This window comes from Populus alba, chromosome 14, assembly GCF_005239225.2.
Source record: "Populus alba chromosome 14, ASM523922v2, whole genome shotgun sequence".
Classification (NCBI taxonomy): Eukaryota; Viridiplantae; Streptophyta; class Magnoliopsida; order Malpighiales; family Salicaceae; genus Populus; species Populus alba.
This window is the reverse complement of record NC_133297.1, coordinates 10532880-10556559: the sequence shown is the minus strand read 5'-3', so window position 1 is coordinate 10556559 and position 23680 is coordinate 10532880. Positions and strand designations below refer to the sequence as shown.

The following is a 23680-nucleotide window of genomic DNA, read 5'->3' as shown; positions in this document are numbered from 1 at the left end:
ATGACCAGAGGTCACGAGTCATATCTCATAATCATTCAGGTCGTTCTTGTAGATTCTATGATCGGTTTTGTAAATGAATGAGAAGTGTGAACTTTAACAGAGAACCTATATTTTTTTCATCTGAGAAAACCTATAAAAGCCTCCGTACAAATTTGTTAATGGCATTAAAGAGGTCATTTTCAACACTCCTGTTAGGTATTAAGTCCAGTGCAAATATTGGTAAACAGGATAAGTCATATTTTTTGGAAATATATTAAACTGATATATATATATAATATATATATATATATATATATATATATTATTTTAAATTTTATTTTTAATATAGCACATTAAAACAATAAAACAAAATTAATTTGAAAAAAAAAAAAAAACATTTTAATGAAAGACAGTTTCTTAATTTTATTTATTCAGCAGCTGGCTTTAGAATCTCTCTCCGTGGGGACATGAAAAAATAAGGTTTCTGAAGCTTCATCATGAATATTCTGGATTTTGACAGTGGAAATCATGCAAATGTAAACTCTTGAAAAACTTTAGAGGGAATCATGCAAATGTTCTTATGCACATTCCAGTTACGGGCACAAATCCTGCAATAGACTTTCACTGTTAAAGCATAGAGAAATTAGAATAGACTCGGTAATTTTACACTGATTGTAATTTCGACATTCAGACAGTTCCTGTAATGAACTTTTACAGTCTCAGCCAGCCGTTTAGACACCTTATTCCAACAATTCACTCCAGAAAAAATTGGGAAAGAAGAATTTTCAAACAAAAATGATTTCCCGTGGTGTATGAGTCCAAAACCATTGCTATTTTGACAGGGATATTATTAAAAAAAACGAGACAAGACAAAATGATCAAACCACGTTGATCAATTGTACGGCAATGGACGGGGTTGAAGACAATAACCTCTTAAATTTACTCCATTTCAGACCGCTAACAATCTCTCTTTAGCAGCACCTAGGAAAACATTGCATGGAAGCAGTCCAAGAACTCACCACATGGCATTTCTTTTAATCAAATAATAATCTGTCCTTACCACCCCTTTTTTAGTGTCCACCATCACAAACACTCAATCAAGCACTTTTGAGACTACCCCCGCTCCAACTGTTCTGCCCCCCTCCCTCAAGGCAAACCTTTGTCCTGTCATATCAAGAACATGCAGTATATTAATCCCACAATAACAAAGCTACAGCTCCTAGTCAACATTAACGACGGAAATAAAATGTGCAGAATTTGGCACATGAGTACTTCAAGTACACTCAAGTTACCATTTGAAAATCAGAAATAAATTCAGTGCATGGTTGATCACTTATTTTCAGATTTAAGAAACAACACCAAGTTTCTTCATTCAGTCATGCAACTGTCATTCTCACATGTGATATGCTAAAAAACTTAACACAGTGATAATAACAATCAAAGGGTTTGCATGACAGGAGCAAACAGGTTATTGTGTCCAAGGAAGATCAATCGAAGACTTGCACCAGAAAGTCAGAATTAGGGTTCTAGCAGAACACACCTGTTTCAAGAGGAACTGGTAAGATCAGCTCAAAGACTGCAGTCACGTTGTCCCCAGGCATGACCATCTTAACATTCTCTGGCAACTCTACTTTTCCAGTGATATCTGCAGTTCGCAAGTAAAACTGAGGTCTGTAGTTGGAGAAAAAGGCAGTATGACGACCTCCTTCATCCTTCGTGAGGGAGTATATCTCTGCCTCAAACCTCTTGGATGTCTTCACAGTTCCAGGCTTGGCAATAACCTACATAACAAGTGGGAACAAAGATAGTAAAGCAAACCTAAATTCAAACATCAATACAAGCCATAACTTTTTTTTTTAGATTCTTCTTTAATTCATTGATCAACAACGATCATAATGATTCCAACTGAAGTGGATATTAAATGAAAGGCTAAATTTGCAGATTATCAATGCAAATTGAAGCGGATAATATTAAATGAAATGCCAAATTTACAGAGTATAAACCACAATGATCAAATATTTTTTTGTTTGAAATCACAGATTCAGTAATAAGAAAGAGTGCACTTTATAAATTTGATAAAATGAATCTGCAAACCATAAAAACAGTGTTTCAGTTTTGTCTCTTAGAGTTTGTTTGTTTTTGTGTTTCAAAAACGCTTTTGCAAAAAATTATTTTTTATTTTTACCTTTTTCTTTGTGTTTTTAGATTGTTTTGATGTACTGGTGTCAAAAAAAAGTTTAAAATATAAAAAAATATTATTTTAATGTATTTTCAAGCGAAAAACACTTTGAAAAATAACCGTTACCACAATACTAAATGACCCTTAATCCTGCCTGCTGCTTACCTGTCCACGTTGCACATCTTCTCGTTTCAAGCCACGAAGAAGAAGACCTACATTGTCTCCAGCCTAGGAAAATAAACATACCCATCAATCGTTCAATAACTGCTGCATAGAAGACTCTTTGGCCTAAATTGTAAATAGTGCTTAACCTGTAGTCTTACCTGTCCTTGATCCAACAATTTCTTGAACATCTCAACACCAGTTACAGTGGTTTTCTTGGGACCATCCTGCAAAAAAAAAAAAACACCCAAGTATTAGGAGCACAATAATATCCAGAGCACTCCTTAAATTTCATATCCAGATTAAACTGAAAGCACAATCACCTCCAAAATTGTTGGTTAATATTCAAATGAAAAGTACAGTAAATCACAGCTACACTAGTTTTCAAACAGAAGTAAATGAAATTCTTTACAGGCAATAAAAAATAAATAGTCAAGTTAGATTTTACTTTTGATAATCCCAAAATTTCAACTTCTTCGCCAACTTTGATGGTCCCTTGTTCAACACGGCCAGTCGCAACAGTTCCACGTCCCTTCAATAAAAATAAAAATTGAAATTAAAGTTGGATTCCAGAGAGCACAACTTTTTTCATGAGCAAGCAAAAGATATCTTACAGCAATACCAAGTGAAGAATGAGACAGTAATTATGCACAGTTTACCGCAAATATCGCATGACATGAAGAAAAAAGGAAATCCAAAGTCAAAACATCTTAAACATACAACCATGAGTTTTATACAAAGAAAAGAAGGAAATTTACAGCACCATCAATGCAAGGTTACCCAGTAGTTCACCAGCCTATTTCAGATTTGGAAAGAGCTTCAAAGACAAACTAAGGAAATGAAATCCCAAAACAACAAAGAGAACACTAAAAGCTTGCTGCAGTCATGCATTTAGTTCTTGTGAGCAAATAATCTAAACAAAGTATGCTAAATGTCCCTTCTTTACCTGAATCGAGAAAACATCTTCTATTGGCATCAAGAAAGGCTTGTCAAGTTGACGTACAGGGTCAGGAATGTATTCGTCCACAGCATCCATTAATTTTAAAATGGCATTCTTGCCTATTTCCTCATTTGTACCCTGTAAAGCAGACAATGCCGATCCCTGAACAATAGGGATTTCATCTCCAGGAAACTTGTAGAAATTAAGAAGTTCTGTCACAAACAAATGTCTAGTGAAGAACTTGTGGCAAATAAAATAAAACAGAAGCAGGAAATAACTTTCCATGAACACAATCTAAATAGGACAATACCTCGCACTTCCATTTCCACAAGCTCTATTAACTCTGGATCTGATACAACATCAACTTTATTCAGGAAGCATACAAGTGATGGTACACCAACCTAGCCAAAACATTCGGGAAAAAAAGAAGAAGAAAGTTCAAGGTTGGATTATCAGACAAGAGTCAAAGGAAAAACTAAATATGCTTTAAATTCTAATAGAAGATGCCAACCTGGCGGGCAAGCAAAATATGTTCCTTAGTTTGTGGCATGGGTCCATCAGCGGCAGATACAACCAGAATTCCACCATCCATTTGAGCAGCTCCAGTAATCATATTCTGCAAATAAATTAGAATCATTACTGGATGCATCAATAATAGAGTTTAAGGGAATTCAATTACTTAACCAGTAAACTCTGAAGAACTGTTAAAAAAATCTTAAATAGTTCTCCAATAAATACGAGTCTGTCAAATCAGAAATAACTTCTCAATCCACTTTTCATAAATGACTAACATTTTCTTCACCAGTATTTCTAATGTATAACTGCCAGCATTTTACATGGGTTTATCAAAACATTAGTTACAACAGTTTTTCGTGGATGTAAGGTTCCTGCAAAGAATATGAAAGTATTCTTGTCATGTGCCCATCACTCTTGCTACAAGTTTCCAGAACCTCCTGCAGCTTTAAGTCTTTATATGTAATCATCGCAATAAATTGAACCTAGCATGGTATGCTGCCAAAGACTGCAAAAAATTGAAATGTATCTTCATTGTTCATCCAAGACGAAACTAAATTCATGACATACTTTAACATAATCTGCATGTCCAGGGCAGTCCACATGAGCATAGTGACGCTTAGTAGTTTCATACTCCACATGGGCCTGCAACATCATATTAAAAAAACAAATATTTTTATTAAAAAGTAAAAAAAGACCGTGAAATAGTAATCCATTTTTGGCATATCTAAAATGACTAAACGCAGTGCTCATTAAAGTGTTTAAAAAATGGAATTGGTATATGAAATGCATGCAGGAAATTGGGGGGGGGGGAGCAATTCCAACCGTAGCAATAGTAATTCCTCTCTTTTTCTCTTCAGGGGCCTTGTCAATTTCATCAAAAGCAATGGCCTTGGCTTTCCCTTCTTCTGCTAACACCTAAACACAAAGAAACACTTAAGCTCCTACCCAGTTGAATGCTCAACGCTTTCAAGACCCAGAAAATGCATGAAAAAGGCAAACCTTTGTAATAGCGGCAGTCAAAGTAGTTTTTCCGTGATCAACATGTCCAATTGTTCCCACATTCACATGAGGTTTACTGTAATCACAAAAACATGAGGTCATACAATTGACAACCTATTCAAGTCGCCCTTTTTTCCGTTCTTTCACCATTCACCCCTTTCCTTCATCATTTTTTTTCCCTTTATTCTCTATGGGTTACCGTAAGATTCTATTTTTACCCAGTTAAACTACGATTTTAAAAAATCAATATTTAAAACAAAAGAGAAAACAGAAATAATAAGAGAAATAAGAGAAGATATAAAGAGAACATACGTTCTCGTGAAGGTGGCCATGGATCTCCACCAAGGAGAAGACGAGGTTCTGTCATTTGAAGAATAAAGAGATTCGGAAATTGAGGAATGAGTGGAAGCCGATCCTCGGCAGCAGCAGTGGATTTGTGAGGAGAATGGCAAGAGGCGCTTCGAATTAGGGTTTCTAAGAACCACCGAAGCCATTTAGGTTTCGATTCAGAAATGAAATGTCTGTTGGACGGAGAGAGATGGGGGGCGGAGAGGAGAGCAAGAGCTGTTTTAGCCTTTGGGGTTTTAGCCTTTAGGGGTTTTAGTTTTCACTTCAGTTGATCCATACGAGTCAAGATTCTCGACCCGACTGTAAGTTTTGCGACCCGGTTCAGGCTTCGGCCTCATGCTCTCCCATGGGCTGGACTTATTTTTGGACCGACTATATTGGAGCACTTGCCAATCATTCTGTTCTCGTGATTAAAAAATTGATTTAGAATTGTTGGAAACATTTTGCATTTTACTCGTACGTATGAAAATAATACATTAAGCACTTGGAACTTACAATATTTTCATGAATGAGCTTAATTGGATAGAAATATTTTATTTTTATAAAAAATTTAGTAGTGAGACTCTTTAAAAAAACCATGAGAATTTATTGAATGAGTTTTTTTTTTTTTTTTACAATTTTAACCAACTTTTCAAAAAACTTTTTTGTATTATTCCACCAGCTGAGTTAACTTTTTTTAATACAAAAATGAAATGCTTATGCTATGATAAGTCGAGTTAATTTGAGTTAAGTTGACTAACACATGATTCAAAATATGAGATTAAGATAACCCTGGAAAAAAAAAACTTCACCGCAAAAAAGGAGGCTAATGTGATCCCGACGACATATGATCTAATAATTTAATGTCAAATGAATAAGATTGAAAAAAAATTTAAAAAAATATCCAAGAAAAAAACTTGAGTTAATCCTAAGTTAATTTTCTAGCCAGTCACACACGATATGAGGTAAGAATAAAAAAAAAAAATAGATGTTTTTTATATAAAAAAAATGAATTTAAATCTATAAAAAAAGTAAATCCATTATTCTAATTTACAAAGTTTTATGTCCTGGGTACAATACATTCCTAATCTTTTTTAGATTTTTTTTATAATAATTATCTATGATTACAAGGCTGGCTTGAGATTAAGATGATTATTATTATTATTATTATAAAAGAGTCATTATATCTATATCTCTTTCATAACATATTTGTTGACTCTGCTTTCCAGCTAAGTCAAGAAATTTGGAGGGTCATTATAGCTACCCCCGTCTTTCTGGTCACTTGCCATGGCTATTAAATTTTCTGCCATCCAAACAATATTGGCCTTCATTTTCTCATTCGTGCCTGTTGCTATCCCTTTGAATTTCAGCTATCCTGCAGTTTTCAATTTCGGTGATTGAATGTGTTTAGCGTTCATAAACTCAAATTTAACAGGTTTAAAAACAATTTTAAAATACCTATAAAATCACTAAGACCTTAAAAATATATCTTTACAAGCTCGGGCTACCACACTCGAGCTCAACTGCTACTAAGGTGCATGGACTCGAGCATGGTAGCTTGAACCCGTACTGGACGCACGCTTGATGTTGGGTGTGGTGTTATAGCTAGTGCTGGGCATGCATCCCAACATCCTTATAGACTTGAATTACCATATTTGAGTTTAACATACTTGAATCTAGATTAGAGTCTATTTTTCATCTCTAATAGGTTTTAATAGTTTGTCCGAGCCCAATACTTCATTAAGAACTTTTTTAGAATCCCATGTGGATCTGTTAATATTTTACATTGATCAAATACATATTATTTTAAGTAGAATACAACTCAAAATATCATAATGATGAAATTACACTTTAGCTCATTCTCTCTATAAAAAGTCAAGACTCACATACTATAAATACACCATAAATCCTTCAAATGAAAATGTTTCACAATCTTGTCATTTTTAATATTTTCAGCGTATTTATTTTCAGAGTTCATCTTTTTAAATTATCATTGTATTTTCTCTATATACACTAACTTAAACATTTGAGAGTCCCCACATTCATAAAAAAAATATCTTTTGCATATATTAGCCACTAATAACCTGAACTTTTCATATCAAGCTACTGGAACACCTTAACTAGAAAAAATAAGAATAAATTATTTAAACTAAAAAATTAACAAATTATTCAATAAATATATTTTATTTATTAGCATTTTTAATTTTAAAACTTCATCAACCCTCATCCTAGTGTACAAACCTACTTCCATGAGCCACCAGGGCGGTTCTGAATGGCCGCTTGATTATCGGATTCTCAAGTAATGTATCAATCTCATCATCAACCTCTTGAATTCATCATAATTTCCCGCAATCTCATGATCAAATCATTTCTTGAAACTTGTTGCAGTGGATGCAATGAACCGACCGCTTCAGAACCCATACTTGGATTCTGCGGGGAGCCCCTAATTTTCATTTGGAATTCAGGTGGCTCAATTTGTTCGTTTCAAGGACCGAGCTCTTAAATTGCGAGCCAAGTTTTTTTTTTCCCCAAATCTTTCAATGATTTTAGTATTTGCTGGAAATGGTTTTTGCTAACAAGGAAATTAATTGCTCTAGACAAGAAATTTCATAAGCAGTTGCCTCTAGAAGATTATTTCAAGCAAGGCCCTTGCATGTTCGATGCGGCTCAGAATGATGTCGATGGCGTATTTAATTCGTAACCGGAGGGCCGTGTGATAGCTTCTTTTCCAGCCACTTTATCAGACTTTGAGGTTATTTTTTTTTTTTAAAGTGATTTTAAAAAATTATTTTTTAAAATTTTTTAAAATTTATTTATTATTAAAAAAATTGATCAACGAAAAATATTTTTCAGTTAAAGAAAAATTTAGCTTGATTTCTAGAAAAAGTATTTTCCTGAAAAATTTAGGCAGAAAATATTTTATGAAAGTTGTGAAAAAATTAGAAATGTCATATTATTTGCTGATTATATCAAATTTTGTCCTCAAACTTTTGATTGCTATATATATTTTGTTTTGAATATTTATTTTTTAATTTCATCTTTTAAAATTTAATTTTTATATTAACTTTGGTCTTTATTTTTATAATTATTATTTGCTTTTTTTCTTATTATTGTTTTATTGAAATTTTTTATCTATCAAATTTGCTCCTCATTTTTTTTTATTGTTAGTTATTTTATTTGAAAAAAATCATGAAATGTTAATTATTATTATTTTAATTTCTTTATTTTTTAATTTTTTTTATTTTTTAGATTTGATCTTTATTATTTTGATTATTATTTATTTTATTTAAGATAATTTATGAAATTATTATTTTTTTCAATTTCATTCTCATTTAACTTTTTAATTTGTAAGATTTGTTCTTCATTATTTTAATAAACTTGAGAAAAATAAAACATTAATAAGTTATTTTTCAGCTTATTTTTCATGACATAACCAAACACTGAAAAGTGTTTTCTAATTTATTTTTCATTACACTACCAAATTTTTCTTTGACTGAAAAATGTTTTTCATTGATTAATTTTTCTAATGGCAAACAAACACAAGAAAATTTGAAAAATAATTTTTTGAAAATCAATTTCAAAAAAACAAATGCAGCCTAAATATAACAATAAGTTATTGTATCCTGGAACAGAAGGAATAAAACTTCAAGAAAGATAAAGTAAAAAACAAGATATAGATAAAATTATGTTTGGTAATAGTATACAAAACAAAATAAAATATAAAAAATTTATTTTTTTGTTAATATCATAGTTTTAAGACCCGGCCCAGTGGTCGGTCCGGTCCAAGGCCCGGGTTCTGAGTTTTGACCGGGTCACTGGGTTTCGACCGGGTCGGGCGGGTCAAAATTTATTTTTTTAAAAAAAATCAAAACGACGTCGTTTTAGTAAAAAAAAAAAAAAGTCAACGGGTTTGTGGCCTGGTCTTGACCGGGTCTTGCTGGGTCAACCGGGTCCCGGGTCGATTCGCCTGATCAACCAGGTCTGGCCGGGCCAATTCCCAAGCGGGTTTTGGCCTCCACCCGGACCGGTCCCATGCCCGGGTCGGTTGGGTCCCGGGTCGGCCGGGTCCCGGGTTGACCCGCCGGGCCGATCCGGGTTTTAAAACTATGGTTAATATGTATTATTATCAAATTTATATATTTTAAAAAATAATTACATGGTGGAGGGTTACTGTATTTTTTTTTCTTCCCTATAACCAAAGTTTTTTTCCGGCAGGAGGGAGATGGAGAGTTATTGTATTTTGCGGTGTGAGTTATATGTATTTTAAATTAAATGGTGAATATAAATGACATGTGATACAGACTATAAAGTACTGAAATAAAATGATGAGTATAAGGTTGATAAATGGTACAGATTATAAATACAGGGTGAAATTAATTAATCTTCAATTAAAATTAAATCGTCGGAAAAATAAATAAATTTGAGGACAAAAATAATTTTTTAACAAATATACAATGTAGCACGCTGTCATCCACATTTATAGATTTCTACGGCAAAAAAAAAACCCAAGCGTTTTAAGTTAACAGTATAATGCCCTAGGACCATTAGGATATCACGAAGAAGAAAGACACGGCCAAAAAAAAAGCTGTTAAAAATCTCTTCCTTTCCTTGTCCCTCTCCTTCACTCCTCGCATCGCATCTAATTCTCTTCTGTCTCCGCCTAATAATAATCTTCCACCAAGTCTCGCATTTCCTTGCCTTTGATACGGAAATGATTTTAGCTAGTTAGTTTGGGTTTTTCTTTGAGGCAGGCGATTGAAGATGATGATCCCATGGGGTGGAATCAGTTGCTGTTTGAGCGGAGCTGCTCTCTATTTACTTGGCAGGAGCAGCGGCAGGTACCTCCCTTCTTTGATTCCTCTTTTTTTTTTTTCCTTATTATATGCTGTTAATAATTAATTATGTGCGTGCTTACAGGGATGCGGAGGCTCTTAAGTCAGTTGCAAAAGTCAATCAGCTGAAGGAATTGGGTATGTCTTATGCGCCACTAACTGATTTAATTCTCTTAATTTTTTCTTATAGAATGTTTAGGGAATGCCCATTTGCATCTGCAATGATGGGTTTTTGAAATCTTTCATCTTTCAGCAAAGTTGCTGGATATTGAAAGTAAAGTCTTACCACTGGTTGTTGCAATCTCTGGAAGAGTTGGTGCTGAGTCTCCAATAAGTTGCGAGTTTAGTGGGCTGAGAGGTGTTATAGTAGAGGAGACGGTAATGTTAAATAATCATTATTTGAAAGGGTACAACTGCTCAATTGACGTTTTTTTTTTAATGTTCTTATTTGTGTTATAATTTCAGGCTGAACAACATTTCCTCAAGCACAATGATGCTGGATCTTGGATTCAGGACTCAGCATTAATGCTATCAATGAGTAAAGAGGTCCCATGGTACCTGGTAAGAGATAGTTTCTTGTGCCTTTAGCCCTCGATCAAGCATGATTGTTTAACTATATTGTTGCTTATGGAAACAAGATGACAGCCTAAATGTTGGAATAAGTATCATCTGGAGTATCATTGATAGGGAAAATCTGTTCATGCTGTTTTGGATTTCCATTATTAGGATGACGGCACTGACCGAGTGTATGTTGTGGGGGCCCGGGGTGCTTCTGGTTTTGTGTTGACTGTTGGAAGTGAAGTGTTTGAAGAGTCAGGACGATCACTTGTACGAGGAACATTAGACTATCTCCAAGGCCTCAAGGTCTGCCCTGTTCTATGTTTTTCTATTTATGCATCAGAACTTGTACTGTTGGGTCAAGTTTGTTTTATCGTGATTGTTATTTCAGATGCTTGGAGTTAAGCGAATTGAAAGGGTACTTCCAACTGGTACTTCATTGACTGTGGTTGGCGAGGTACGGTTGCTCACTACTAAAATTATCTACACACGTGTTGTTATTGCAATAAGTGGTGTCAAATATTTCCAGCAGCGTGCAGTATGGTAATGTGAAAATGATTATGGTAGCTAAGACAATACATCCGATATAATCGTTCATGAGGTTTCCCTCTGTTGTTACTGGTGAATATTAGAATTGCTGGATATTCAGCTTCTATGATGAAAATATGCATTGATGTTGAGGATCAATAGTTATCATGTGAATGTGGATTTTGATGGCCTGCTGTATTGAAAATATCCTTTACTTATAGTTTTGAAGTGTCTGAGCGTTTGATTTAAAAACCAGTCATGTTATATATGCAACGTATCTTGTTATTTTGTTTACTGTCAGCTAATTTTTTAGTTCTTCATTTTATGGTCAGGCTGTCAAAGATGATATTGGAACAGTCCGGATTCAGCGTCCTCATAAAGGACCTTTTTATGTATCCCCAAAGTCAATTGATGAACTCATTGGGAATTTGGGGAAGTGGGCAAGGTTGCCTGCACTCTTAACTGCTCATAATGCTTTATCTTTTTATATTTACGTTAATTATGCATTAAACCATTGAAAAAAAGAACTTATATTTCTGTACCAGGTGGTATAAGTACGCCTCATTGGGTTTGACAGTTTTTGGTGCTTTCCTGATCACCAAGCATGTTATACTGTATATCATGGAGAGAAGGCGCCATTGGGAATTGCAGAGCAGGTATGTTTCTTTGGTGGAAGGCATTAATGACAAAATGTTTCAAGGGAAGGGACGAGCTAGTTGTCTGAATATTTATATGCATGCAATTCCCAAATAGAAATTTTGTCCTTTTCCTTGCCAGATTCTAGCCTGAATGGTGCTCAGGGTGATATACACATTGCCTTATTCAAATTATATCTGAAACATACTTAGAATGAATTATCATATGGACTTCTCCTTGTGATTGTAACAAATAGAGCTGAAAAGCATGGTTCTTGCAGGGTTCTTGCCGCTGCTAAGAGATCAGGCCAAGATAACGAGGGTAAGTTGCTCATAATTTCCATTTTTGAATGAAAAATAGTTTGCATGCGATATCTTTTTCTTAATTTTTTTTTTCAGGTTCAAATGGTAAGGCTGAGAACGGTTCAGATGGTGCCAAGAGAGAACGTCCAATTCCAGATCTATGTGTGATATGCCTTGAGAAGGAGTACAATGCTGTTTTTCTCCCGTAAGTACATTATTGATTTGTCTGCATGTGTGTGTCTCAAAGAATAGACAGTGAGCATACATGCATGGAGGAGCAATACTACATGCATAGAGCAATACTAAGTTAAAGTTCCACATATAAGCGTAGTTCAAACTAACTTTTGAAAACAAAGTAAAAAAGCAAAACCAGTTGGTGAATGGATCTCATTTAGTACCTCAATCAACTTGTTAACACTGGTCCAACATTATATTCAAGATCTGTAGTCTGGTAATCTTGTAAAGATTATGGTACCTATTGCAATATTTTTAACATTCTTATATAAGTGCCAACACGAAAATTTTTGTCAAGGCAGATCAGAGCATTTGAATATGTGTACTAACAAAGCATCTCAATAATAAATGATTGTTGTTATTGGTAACTGGACTAGGAATACCCCCACTCAATGAAGAGATTTTTTCACATTTTATAGGTATATTCTCTTCCTCACTAAATTCTCTCACCAAAACTTAGCACTTCAAGCCAACAGCTACACCATTCGCTAAATGCACATGCACCCCCGAACCAAGTACCGCTCCTTATATACAACTCACCCCTCTCTCACCTGCCATGCAGCTTGAGCTGCCCAGGTGTTTCTTATTCATCTCTCAACCTTCTCAATTTTTATCTTATTACTTGTATAAAATGCTGCATTTTCCCAATTACTTATTCATAAAAAAAACCATGCATCTGTATAAAGTGCTGCATTTTCCCAATTACTTATTCATCAAAAAAACCATGCATCTGCAGATTGCAAATTATATAACTTGATGGAAATAATGGATTTTTCATACCAAACTGTATTTTTCTCACACGTAATTGCAATCTAGTTGTGTCTGAAACTCATGGACACTTATTTGGTTTTTCTCATGCTATTGGAGATTGCTAGCTGCATGCACTTCAACACAGTTCTTGGTGCCTGATTATATGATCTTTATTATTTTGTTGGTAGTATAACATCTTTGTGTGAGTGTGACATGCATTGGAGGTATTGCATCATAAATTGTACATCACCATACAAGACACCTGTGATTGAGAAATTGCCTAACTGATAGCCATAGCTTTCTTTTTTTCTGGGAGGTTTTAAATTCAGATCTCCTTCCCCCAAAAAAACTATACCAAAATAAAATAAAATAAAAGGCTCTTACTTATTTACAAGCCTGTTTTTTGTTGCATGTCGGGAGTCAGGGAAAGAGGAACAAGGGGCATTCTTTTTTCGCTGTAGTAGACATCCATTTTTTCAATTTCAGAGCGATTGAGTTTTCAAATTCATTATGATCTGTAGGTGTGGTCATATGTGCTGTTGTATAACATGTTGTTCGCAATTGAGCAACTGTCCTCTTTGTCGAAGACGGATAGAGCAGGTAGTGAAGACTTTCCGCCATTGAAGTATTCCTTCCAAGATTAATAGCACGAGTACTATGGGGACACTTGCATGGTTGGGACTCGGGAGATGAATTCTCTGCGCATGCAAAGATTTCGAAGTTGTAAAAAAAATCCTCTTCTTCACAGCAATGTCTTCTAGTTGTATATTCCTTGCCATCCAAACGACGTGCTGCAGCTGGCAGTGTACATGTACATGTTTAGAAAATGTACTCATTCATCCTCTGGAGAAATTTTCAAGACAGCTGGTCGTTGGGTTATGTAGACAAAATCTCTTCTAGAAAGAAGATTAACATGCTGATTTCCTTTGTAATCCAACGTGATTCTTAGCCAGTTCTGTATACTATGGTGTCCAAATATTGAACAAATGTTTCAGTTTGTATCATCGCTGCTGCCATTTTTATTTCTACCAGTGCTAATAACCAAATAACAATACGTTTCTGTCAGTGTAAGGATCTAATCCAAAAATGCTCATGGCAAGCATCTAGTCCAAAATATAAAAACGCAATTCTCAGTTGGGATTTTGCTTAGAAGTCTGCCACTCTATAGCAATAGTTACACATCAAATAATTAAAACTTGATTGGGGATTGCTTCGGTTGATCCCTAAACTTGGTTTGGAATGCGAGTGCATGAAAGCATGTTTTAGGGATTGGAACAAGGTGAGGAGTGAGGATTGATTTTTTTGAGAAATAGAAATATACTAGATACTCTATCCATGATACTTGATCCATGCTATATTGTGGGTTCATTTATATCAATTTATAACTGATTCACCTTATCTTATGTCCATACTAGTTTATTTTACACACTAGCTAGTACACTTTAAGCATAGAAAGATACCTTCTCAAGCTCCTCAATTATCTTCTTACAACTAGTCACTTTTCCTTTGGTCTCCATCATGACAATACAAAGAGATATAAGCTTTGTATGAAAAGTATTTCTTTTTATATGCAAGAAATGATAGGTTGATTTTAGCTCACGAAAACTCTCCTCTTTCTAAGTTTGTTTCTTCTTGCAAGTTGTAATTTCCTGATTAACAAATATTAAAAATCTAGTTTTATGCTTATGTTCTCCTTGTCATCTTGAAGAGTTAATATCTATATTTGAAAATTCTTAAAAGAAAAAAATCTATTAGTAGTGGAAAGATAATAAATGATAATAAAAAGATCAATGAATTTCATACTCACATGAAAAGCTTTGTTCAAGTTGTTGGTTAATTAATGAGATAGACTCTCACCTCTATATCATTAATTTAAAACTGAGTTATTCTAGCAAAAATATTTATATTTTGGCTATTACCATCCACAGAGGAAGGATGATCCCTAAATATAAAAGTTGTAAAATCCCTCTTTATGAGTATGAGTTTAGACTACCTCTCCAAGAGGTTGGAATCCTATCAAGGACCAATAACACAAGGAGCTATATAGTTTATAGATTTAAGGTGGATGGACAACAAAACCAAAGAAAATGAGGAAAAGAAGTGTTAAACATGGTACTACCATATAGTTTTACATCTTTCAAAATGCTAGTAGGACTTGTTGCAATATGCGCAAAACTTGGTGCAATAGGATTTGGGGTAATAACATGTGCAAAAGCTTAATACCAAACTTGGGTGCTATTTTCATAAAATAACTAGAAGTTATAGGTTGTTAATTACACCTTTTTTTTTTACTTCTTTGACGTAAAGCATATCTACTTCCAGCTATTTTCATGTCAATATTGGTGTTTATTTCACCATTCTTATGTTGAGTTTCTTCTATTATCTCTGCTTCAAATTCTTTTGTTGTAGTCTCTTCCTCTTTATAAGCTTCCTTATCCTTATATTTCTCCTCATGAAATTCATCCTCCTAAGACTCTTCCTCCTCTTGCATTTATTTAGAGAATAATGATGGTGATGAGGAATTTGAAGCTTATTTTTTTATTCTTCTTCCATTGTCTATAAAAGTAGAGCCCTCTTGTAAATAACATATTCAAACATCAATATAACAATTATATTGTCAAAAAGCAAGGAAGATTGCAACTATCTCTCGTACCATAAATAATATTATCTAGAGAATATCCTTTAGTCGGCTGAAAAAGATAGTATTGATATTTATCACCAAGATTTTTTTAATGCATTCTCCTCGTTTGGGCTTAAAAAAACAAAAGCATTGTTATTTATAACAAACTCTCCAAACTGAAGAACATCTCCATATTTTTATAGCAGAGGTTATAGAAATATTATAACATGTTATGACCTAATTACTTCTCTAATTATTCATTGACAATGATTTACATTGAAAAATGTATTTCAATGAATTTTGTGTCCTTTTATTATAAAAAGTATAAAACCATATTATACTTTTCTTAACCTCAGGAAAACTACACAAGCTATAACAAAATTTAAACAATTCAATAATGGGAACTTGACCCTTAATTTTTAAATACTTGTTAAAAGTTGCTACAGTCATCCAGTAATTTAGGTGTAATTGACTCACGGATAGATTATAATAGGAAAATACATATTTAACAAAACAGACAATGAAAAGAAGTACCTAAATTTAAACATTCATATTTATGATCTCTAAATTTTCAATTGTTGTATCTGGTGTTCTACTTATTCTTTCATGAGGAAGTGGAATCCTAATGTTATACCTTATTTTCATGCTTAAGGTTAATTAAGTAACAACATCAGTAGTTACAATGCTTCTATTAGAATCATGGGGTTGAGGTTGGCTAGGTACAGGTATGGAGGACAAATGTCCCTGATGAGAAGATTTAGTGTCTTTACTCTCGCCAACATGACGGGAAGTATTGGCTTCCCTACTTTCACTGGTAAAAGTATCAGCTTTGGAGTCTTATTTACCAAAAGATTTTCTTTTCTAGCCAAACATATTTAAAAGCAAATAGAAATGAAGAAAAGAAGAGCAAGTTCATCACCTGTCTCTGCACACTATGGGTAGAGGAAATATGTATTTGTTATAATAATTCCACTGATAACCATGATAATAATGAAATAGTTTTGGCACAACCATGTGAAAGGTGGGCCAAGTTTCGTAACATGACTACAACAAAACTAAGATTCTCTAGTATATTCATGTACACAAGTATATGGAAAGCTTTTAAGATACCTAACATAGCCATATGCTTTTACTCCTAAAATTATTAAGTTTGAATGTCACAATATCAATCAACATGCCAACACATGTCAACAACATTCACATGTTTACATTAAGTTCATACTTGCATATATTTGAATATGTGTTTTCCCCCATCGTATTTGGTTTTCTAATAAAGTTTTATTTTAACAATATAAATATTAAAAATTTACTTAGAAAAAAATAATAATGTTGATAATAAATAAATAATACTCAATAGAGCCTCCCAAAATTGGTTAGGCTGCGACTCAATCAGGCCTCCAATGACTTGTTTATATTAAGCCCTAACTAAGCTTTATTGGATTCGTTCACTTGACCCATCATTTTTTTTTCTCTTCTTCTGTTTCTCCTCATGTTTTATCACTTGTTTCTTTTCTTTTTTTCTATTTTTCCATCAAGTCGAGCTATACAAGTTATAGCTTCATTTATGCTTCAACTATAATCACCACCTACTATAGGGCTCATGCTATATCATAATGATAGGGTAAACTATGTAGTAGACTAGTTGTTGCCTTCCAGGTAATTACCTTCAGGATTGGAGGGGTTTTTTTCTCATCTCAAGACAAAAAAAAAAAAAAAAAAAACCAACTCTCTCTACCCATTGTTTTTACATAATATCTACATAAAAAAGCCCTAAATTAACTTTAGCAATGGAAGATTTTTTCTTACAAGTAACACCCAATAAAACTTGTTATTGTTTGTAAAGAAAGTCCAAATACAGTGAAGGTTTTTTGAACTTCATCGTTTACCGACGGGGTCGACTAGTTTAAGAAAAGAATCGCAGGTGCTTGCAAAAATGCATTTTTTACTGAATGGAAAAGGAACTTTTATGAAACACGTTACCCACCCGACATTATAGCTTCTAAGATGGAGGTTCGTCGAGCTTCTTTTGTAGCTTTGGAAGCATATTCCTTCTAGTAATGAGAGTTTATCTCTCAACTTTCTCCTGTAAGACAAAAAAGATTATCAAGAAACCAGAGGCATGAGAACCAATGGAAGAAAGATGCCTAAGTTACTGTAGATCGAGAGCATCAAGATTACAGCAAAATAAATAAAATAAAAATTGTCGTCTGAAGGGCGTCCAATGGGTACCCAACCACAGCAAGCTTTGTATCAAGGCAGCCATGAAAAGCATGAGGGTAACAGAGAACGACGGGACAAGGAAAGCTCTTAACATGAGTTTTTCCCTTTTCTTCTTCTCCACTTCCAAGTAGCGCCTGTATGTTAAGCAGGTCTGTGATCGTGTGTTCAAAAAGTCAACATATTAATTGGTGCGTGTGTACTGATCATGCTAATTGCTACAGCAACAGACATTTTAATGCAAACTTGGGCATACATGTGAACTGACTCAGAAGAATTTTCACCTGGTTCAAAAATTGTGGGTTTTGTGAGAAACCATGAACTTTCAAGGAAGTCTAAAACGTTGATTCTGATTTTTCACACAATACTTATGGCTATTTTTGTCATCGAATTTGAATAAATATAATAAAAGATTCACTGGATTCAAATCCAATGGCCATTAGACCATAGACATATTGCAGAGATGCAAGGAGCTTCGGCATTGTAGCAGTCCTGAACTTGCAAGCAAAGTTAAGAAATGGACATCAAGCTGAATCTGATGCCTTGCTTGTTGCTTCTGAAGTCCTCGAACTGCACTTTCATTATCGGAATGTGTGGAACAGCTAGAAAGTCTAAAATAAGCTGTGCCAGTCAGATTCTAGCTTTGTATAGAAAAAAATGAGAGCAAAAAAGAAGGGAATATGATCCCTCACCATCACATCATTTTGAAAAATTTAGAAAGTTCTCTCTCTTTGTAATTGATAGGAATCTCTGGCCTCGAATTTTCTTACAAGCGCAGCATGTTTTCACACGAGAATCACAAGGATAGGGCTCTCTGGATATTATTATTTGCATACCAAACTAAAGTGCTTCAAGCCCTCAATTTCTCCTTCAGATTCCAGTTTATGATGATATAAAATCCAACCCATTCGACCCACCTAAACTGCAGTTGTCTCGAGACATTTTAACTCATACCTGTGGACAGAAACCTTAATTCTTTATTTGGTATCTTTCACAAACACCATGGAAAGGAACAGCAACAGCAACAGCAACAGCTGCCCCAAGGTTGTGTATGAAAAAATATACAAAGCTGTTACTGTCTCTCCAGCTTTCCAAGCAATTCGCCGCATCTCAAGTCGCCCAAGAGATCCTAGGCCTGATAGCCCTGCTCCAAATTCTTCACCACCACCACCACCACCACCACCACCACCTCTTTCCTAAGAAAATCATTGATAACCAACTCCAGACAAATTCTCCAAAAAAACATCGCAAGTCAGCAGAGAGTGCCAAAAGGCATGACACGCCAAGAAATAGAGAAGCAGCAGAAACAGTTCCTGTCAACTTCGATTTTCAAAGCCAGAGTATTCCAGGAAATGGGAAATCCAATCCAACCACTCCACATGCTCCCATTCCAAAGACCACCCGAGTCGCTTCCAGGGTTCTTGAACCTGAAGCTAAAACATCAAGCATGGCTGTTGTACAAAGTCCAAGCCAAGGAAACAAGGCCAATCATCCCAAGCTTGAATCACCTCAACATAATAAGGTGGAAGAAGGTAATGATAAACGAGGGATGCACATTGAAGAGAGGTTCACTGACTACATCAAACGCGCAAGGATTAAGATGAGGACTTTTTCAAATGCTGGGCATGAAAAACAACATGCTAATCCAGAAAAAGATAAGTTCACGGATTACATTAACAGTGCCAAGGTTAAGCTTAGAACTACATCAAGTATTGGCGGTGGAAAGTCTTAACTCTTTTTAGTGAAGATCAAGATGGAGACTTGGGCAACTTGACTTTCGTTTAAGAGTATGGTGGGATGAATAAATTGAGACGGGTTTCGTAATTGTGAGAGAATTACCTATATATGTTGTGCAGGCCTGCATAAGCACCTGTTTCTATGCAGGCCATGTTTGTTTTCTTCTATTGTGTTGCGTTGCATTTCAAGCTCCCAAGTATTCTTGGTGCAAGAGGATCAACGACACAGGGCATACCCTATTCTGTTTGCTATTATGAGGTGATGGTTGTGTTACTAAATCAAATAGACTTTCTGAAGTCTACGTTGTTGCATAAGTTCCTATTTTTCAATTGTGAAGCGAATATATATTTGTTTAATCTTCGTGCCTCTTTTATTATTTGTTTCAGTATTGATTCCATTCTTCTTTCTTTTTCTTCTTCTTCTTCTTACCAACAATTAATGGCATTCCCAGCAGTGCTTGGTGCCTAGGGGAACCTGGTTTTTTGTTTTGAAGCTTAACATGCATTGAGTTGTCTGAGAATGCTATCCTCTCTTCCATTTCCACTCTGACTGAATGGTTACTGCTCTCCCGATCTGCCAAGGCAGAGGCAACAAAAGCTCGAGGAGGTTTATGGAGGAAACACTCTGAACGCTGATCATGTCAAATACATACTACAAGTGAGCAGAAAGAATTGAGGAGGAAGTATGCCTTGCTCACTGCCACCTTGCTATTGCTGCTGGGTTGGCCGTTGGATTTGCCTCTGTTGGACCTGGGCCAAGCTGTAGAAACTGTAGCGAGACAGCCCAAGACAGAGAAAGAAATATACGAGGTTGTCTACTCTGAGAGCTCGTTTTTGAGATTGTTTTTTAAAATATATTTTTATTTTAAAATATATTAAAATAATATTTTTTATTTTTAAAAAATTATTTTTAATATCAACATATCAAAATAATCTAAAAATACTAAAATAATATTATTTAAAAGAAAAAAAAAAAAAAAATATTTAATTTTTTAAAAAAATAATAGTAGAGTAGAGTATTAGAAGTTGTAGATTTTGCTCAACATGGAGTGTTGTTATTGTAAGAATTGATTTTATAAATCATGTAATGTGCTATTTAATATCTAATTAAAATGGAGGCCACTTGTAATTGGAATTAAAAGTTAAAATCATATTGGAATTTATAATCTAATATCAATAATTTAGTATAAAATATTAACATTTTTTTTAAAAATCAATAAAAAATAAATGAAAATTTGTTATAAAAAACTTTTGAATAGCAAAAGTTTAAGACCAAAATGACTTTGTGAATTGAACAGTAGGTTTCTGGGCTTATACATTTGAGCTTAAATTTGATTAATAAAAAAATATTTTATTAGTAATTTTTCCGATCCCTAAAATATACTAGTCTTTTTAGAGTAGGAGTTGTTGGAATCCTATAAACTTTATATAAATATATATAACCAAGAGGGCGCATCCAGCAGCCTATGCCTTAGCCTTACGATTCTTGGCTAGCTTAATTAACATAACCCTTCTAAAAAACTAAGCATGATTCTCATAAATATTTAAATTTCCGAAGGGCAACAACGCGGTGTCATGGTGCCCCTTGCTGGCTTTTGTATGAAACAGAGTCACGTCAAATAATTATGAGACCATGTGGTATGTGGCCAAATTAATACAATTTAATAAGATCATTGGACCTACATCTTAGTGAAGGAGATTAGCATCATCATATCATTAAAAAAATAAATAAAATTAACAACTCTTGTAGCTTATTTAATTCACTTTGGTGCATTTCTCCTGCATCTTTGACTTGCTCTTTAGGCTTCCTTCACCTCCTTCAAAAATCATTTCCTCTTTCCATTTGCCATATTGCGGCGTGCACGATGATGCTCTTTCCACTTATATTCAATTCTTACATTAAGATTTTTGCTCATTTTACAAGTTTATGTTCGGGGAAAAGCATGATTTCGACTGTTTGACTCCTGTGTAGTTGAATTTATTTATTTACTTATTTACTTGTGAACTGACGAGTGGTTTTTTTTTTTGTTTGTTTGAAATTGTATGATTATAATTATTTTTTAAAATATTTTTAATGCTGAAATGTATTAAAATAATATTTTTTATATTTGAAAAATTATTTTTGAATTTAACATATTAAAACAATACAAAACATATAAAAAATATAAAAAAATTAATTTTTTAATAAACCAGAACGCCCTCAAAAGAACTCCAATTTATTGCATTTAGTTATTCAATTCCTTCAACATGATGACTGTTTACATTTTTAGGTTTTACTTTTAACTTTTAAACTTAGAAGAAAATGAATAATAATATACTGTAATGACTTATCGTCTTATGCTATACAGTGAAGAATTATATGATTAAAAAAATTTAGAAATCAAATATTATTGAAATTAAACCTTATTGACACGAGGGGGCCGGGCTAATAGTATAAATTTTTTTGTCCCCAAAAACAAAATATAAAGGGAATAAAATCTTACGAATCAAGGGCCTATTTGTAAAGAAAAATAAATAAGGGAATAAAATGATTTTTCATTAACCATTGAGATCACTGCTAGAAATTTTTTTTAAAAAAAAAAACAACAGAAACATCGACAAAAAAATATCCCAGATTCCTTTCCTCCCGAAATTCCAAATATTTCCTCACCTAATCCCTCCTAAGAATTCACAAAAAAAAACAAAAAAAAAAAAAAAAAAAACAAATAATAATAATAATATTGATAAAATCGATAAATAATTCATTTAATTAGGGGGGAACATGTACCAGACCTGCCCCCAGAGTTTGAGGGCACGTGTTTGTCTTTCATAAATATAATATTATTATATTTATGAAATAAAATGCAATATGAAAGAAATCAAGCAATCACATTATTATAAATGTTATTATTATATTAAAAGCATGATAACACACACACACACATATATATATATATAGAGGTGGTCCCCACTGAACCGTAAAGCCCCATGTATGAAGAATAGATTAAAAAGGCGAACTATTTTATGAAACCAGCAGCAATGGCTTTGGCTTTTTCTGTCCACGAAACCTAACTTTCACGCTAGGTAGGTGCTGAAACTGCAAAGTAACAAAATACTCGTAATAACCACAAACCCCAACCGACCAGCACGTGTTTCCATCTTCCCCAACTAAATTTCTACCCCTTCTTGCATTTACTAAAATCACAGAAAATATTACTCATGTATTTCCCATTTATTAAGGTTTATGTATGGTATATTACTAACGACTTCGTAAGAATGTTTTATATACTAACTTTTATTTACTACATTTTATATCCTCAATTAATCTGCTGAAATCTATCGAATGAATTAAAATAAAATAAAATAAATTTATTCTCTTAGATACATAAAAAATCATTCATGTTTTGTGAACTATATTCTTTCGCATCTCCCATTATTTCTTTTTTTATCTTCACCTTACTTGGATCGTTAATACACAACTCCACCTCCTTGTTATTATTCAATCGAAGTTCCATCAAACAAATTAAAATAAATAAAAAGTCATTCATGTTTCACGAACTATATTTTTTCATATCTCCCATCATTTCTCTCTTTTCAAAAATAAACATTCATGTTTCACCAATCAATATTCTTTTGCATCTTCTAACGTCTCTCTTTTTTTTTTTCACTTTACTTAGGATTGCTACTTATACAACTCCGCCTTTTTTATCATTCAATCAAAGTTTTATGAAACGAGTTAAAAAAAATAAATATATTTTTATAAATAAATAAAAATTTATTTACATTTCATCAATTATATTCTTTAACATTTCCTATCTTTTTTTTTTTTCATTTGCCACCCTACTTTAGATCGCTACAACACAACTCCAACTCCTCGTTATCATGCTGTTGAAATCCAATAATTTCAACATTAACAATCCAATTTTAACCGAAATCAGATGGTGCTAAGCCAAGTTCTTAACAACATTGAATAAATCTATTGAAAAACATATATATGCTAGTCAAAACATTTTCAAGAGGATTGATTAAAGCCCGCTAGAGTCTTGATGCATGCCTATAGATCGTATATAAAACATTTTGGGCATGCCAACAAAGGTACATGTGCTCCTTAAATTCTTGTAGCATTTAAGGGAACAAATCCATCTTTAATCATGTGGGTTTTGCAAGTGGAGAGTTTATCTTATCA

At 33.7% G+C, this 23680-nt stretch overlaps 3 protein-coding genes across 3 annotated transcripts; 2 read left to right on the top strand and 1 right to left on the bottom strand.

Moving 5' to 3' along the window:
• Positions 1-598: 598 nt before the first annotated feature.
• Positions 599-5373, bottom strand: LOC118041860 (elongation factor Tu, mitochondrial). Its single transcript, XM_035049376.2, has 12 exons — positions 5088-5373; positions 4776-4851; positions 4599-4691; positions 4344-4418; positions 3772-3876; positions 3571-3661; positions 3267-3472; positions 2769-2852; positions 2482-2547; positions 2324-2386; positions 1520-1760; positions 599-1143 (listed from the first exon to the last, which is right to left on the bottom strand). The coding sequence occupies exons 1-12, from the start codon at positions 5267-5269 to the stop codon at positions 1073-1075; spliced, it is 1353 nt and encodes a 450-aa protein (XP_034905267.1). The 5' UTR covers positions 5270-5373; the 3' UTR covers positions 599-1072.
• Positions 5374-9597: 4224 nt separating this feature from the next.
• Positions 9598-14007, top strand: LOC118041861 (E3 ubiquitin-protein ligase SP1). Its single transcript, XM_035049377.2, has 11 exons — positions 9598-9940; positions 10020-10072; positions 10188-10312; positions 10400-10495; positions 10661-10798; positions 10884-10949; positions 11353-11465; positions 11566-11676; positions 11937-11977; positions 12055-12163; positions 13464-14007. The coding sequence occupies exons 1-11, from the start codon at positions 9864-9866 to the stop codon at positions 13564-13566; spliced, it is 1032 nt and encodes a 343-aa protein (XP_034905268.1). The 5' UTR covers positions 9598-9863; the 3' UTR covers positions 13567-14007.
• A 4670-nt stretch (positions 14008-18677) lies between these two features.
• Positions 18678-19884, top strand: LOC140954505 (uncharacterized). Its single transcript, XM_073404333.1, is given in 2 exon segments — positions 18678-18961; positions 18963-19884. Coding segments are annotated over 2 exon segments (729 nt in total). The 5' UTR covers positions 18678-18781; the 3' UTR covers positions 19512-19884.
• The last annotated feature ends 3796 nt before the right edge of the window (positions 19885-23680 follow it).

Coding starts and splice junctions, on each gene's coding strand:
- LOC118041860 (XM_035049376.2), bottom strand. CDS start 5,269: ATGGCTTCGGTGGTTCTTAGAAACCCTAATTCGAAGCGCCTCTTGCCA. Junction 4,419..4,598: donor GAGGAATTACTATTGCTACG/GTTGGAATTGCT, acceptor ATGATGTTGCAG/GCCCATGTGGAGTATGAAAC. Junction 2,548..2,768: donor AAATTTTGGGATTATCAAAA/GTAAAATCTAAC, acceptor TTTTTTTTGCAG/GATGGTCCCAAGAAAACCAC.
- LOC118041861 (XM_035049377.2), top strand. CDS start 9,864: ATGATGATCCCATGGGGTGGAATCAGTTGCTGTTTGAGCGGAGCTGCT. Junction 11,466..11,565: donor AATTTGGGGAAGTGGGCAAG/GTTGCCTGCACT, acceptor TTTCTGTACCAG/GTGGTATAAGTACGCCTCAT. Junction 11,978..12,054: donor ATCAGGCCAAGATAACGAGG/GTAAGTTGCTCA, acceptor TTTTTTTTTCAG/GTTCAAATGGTAAGGCTGAG.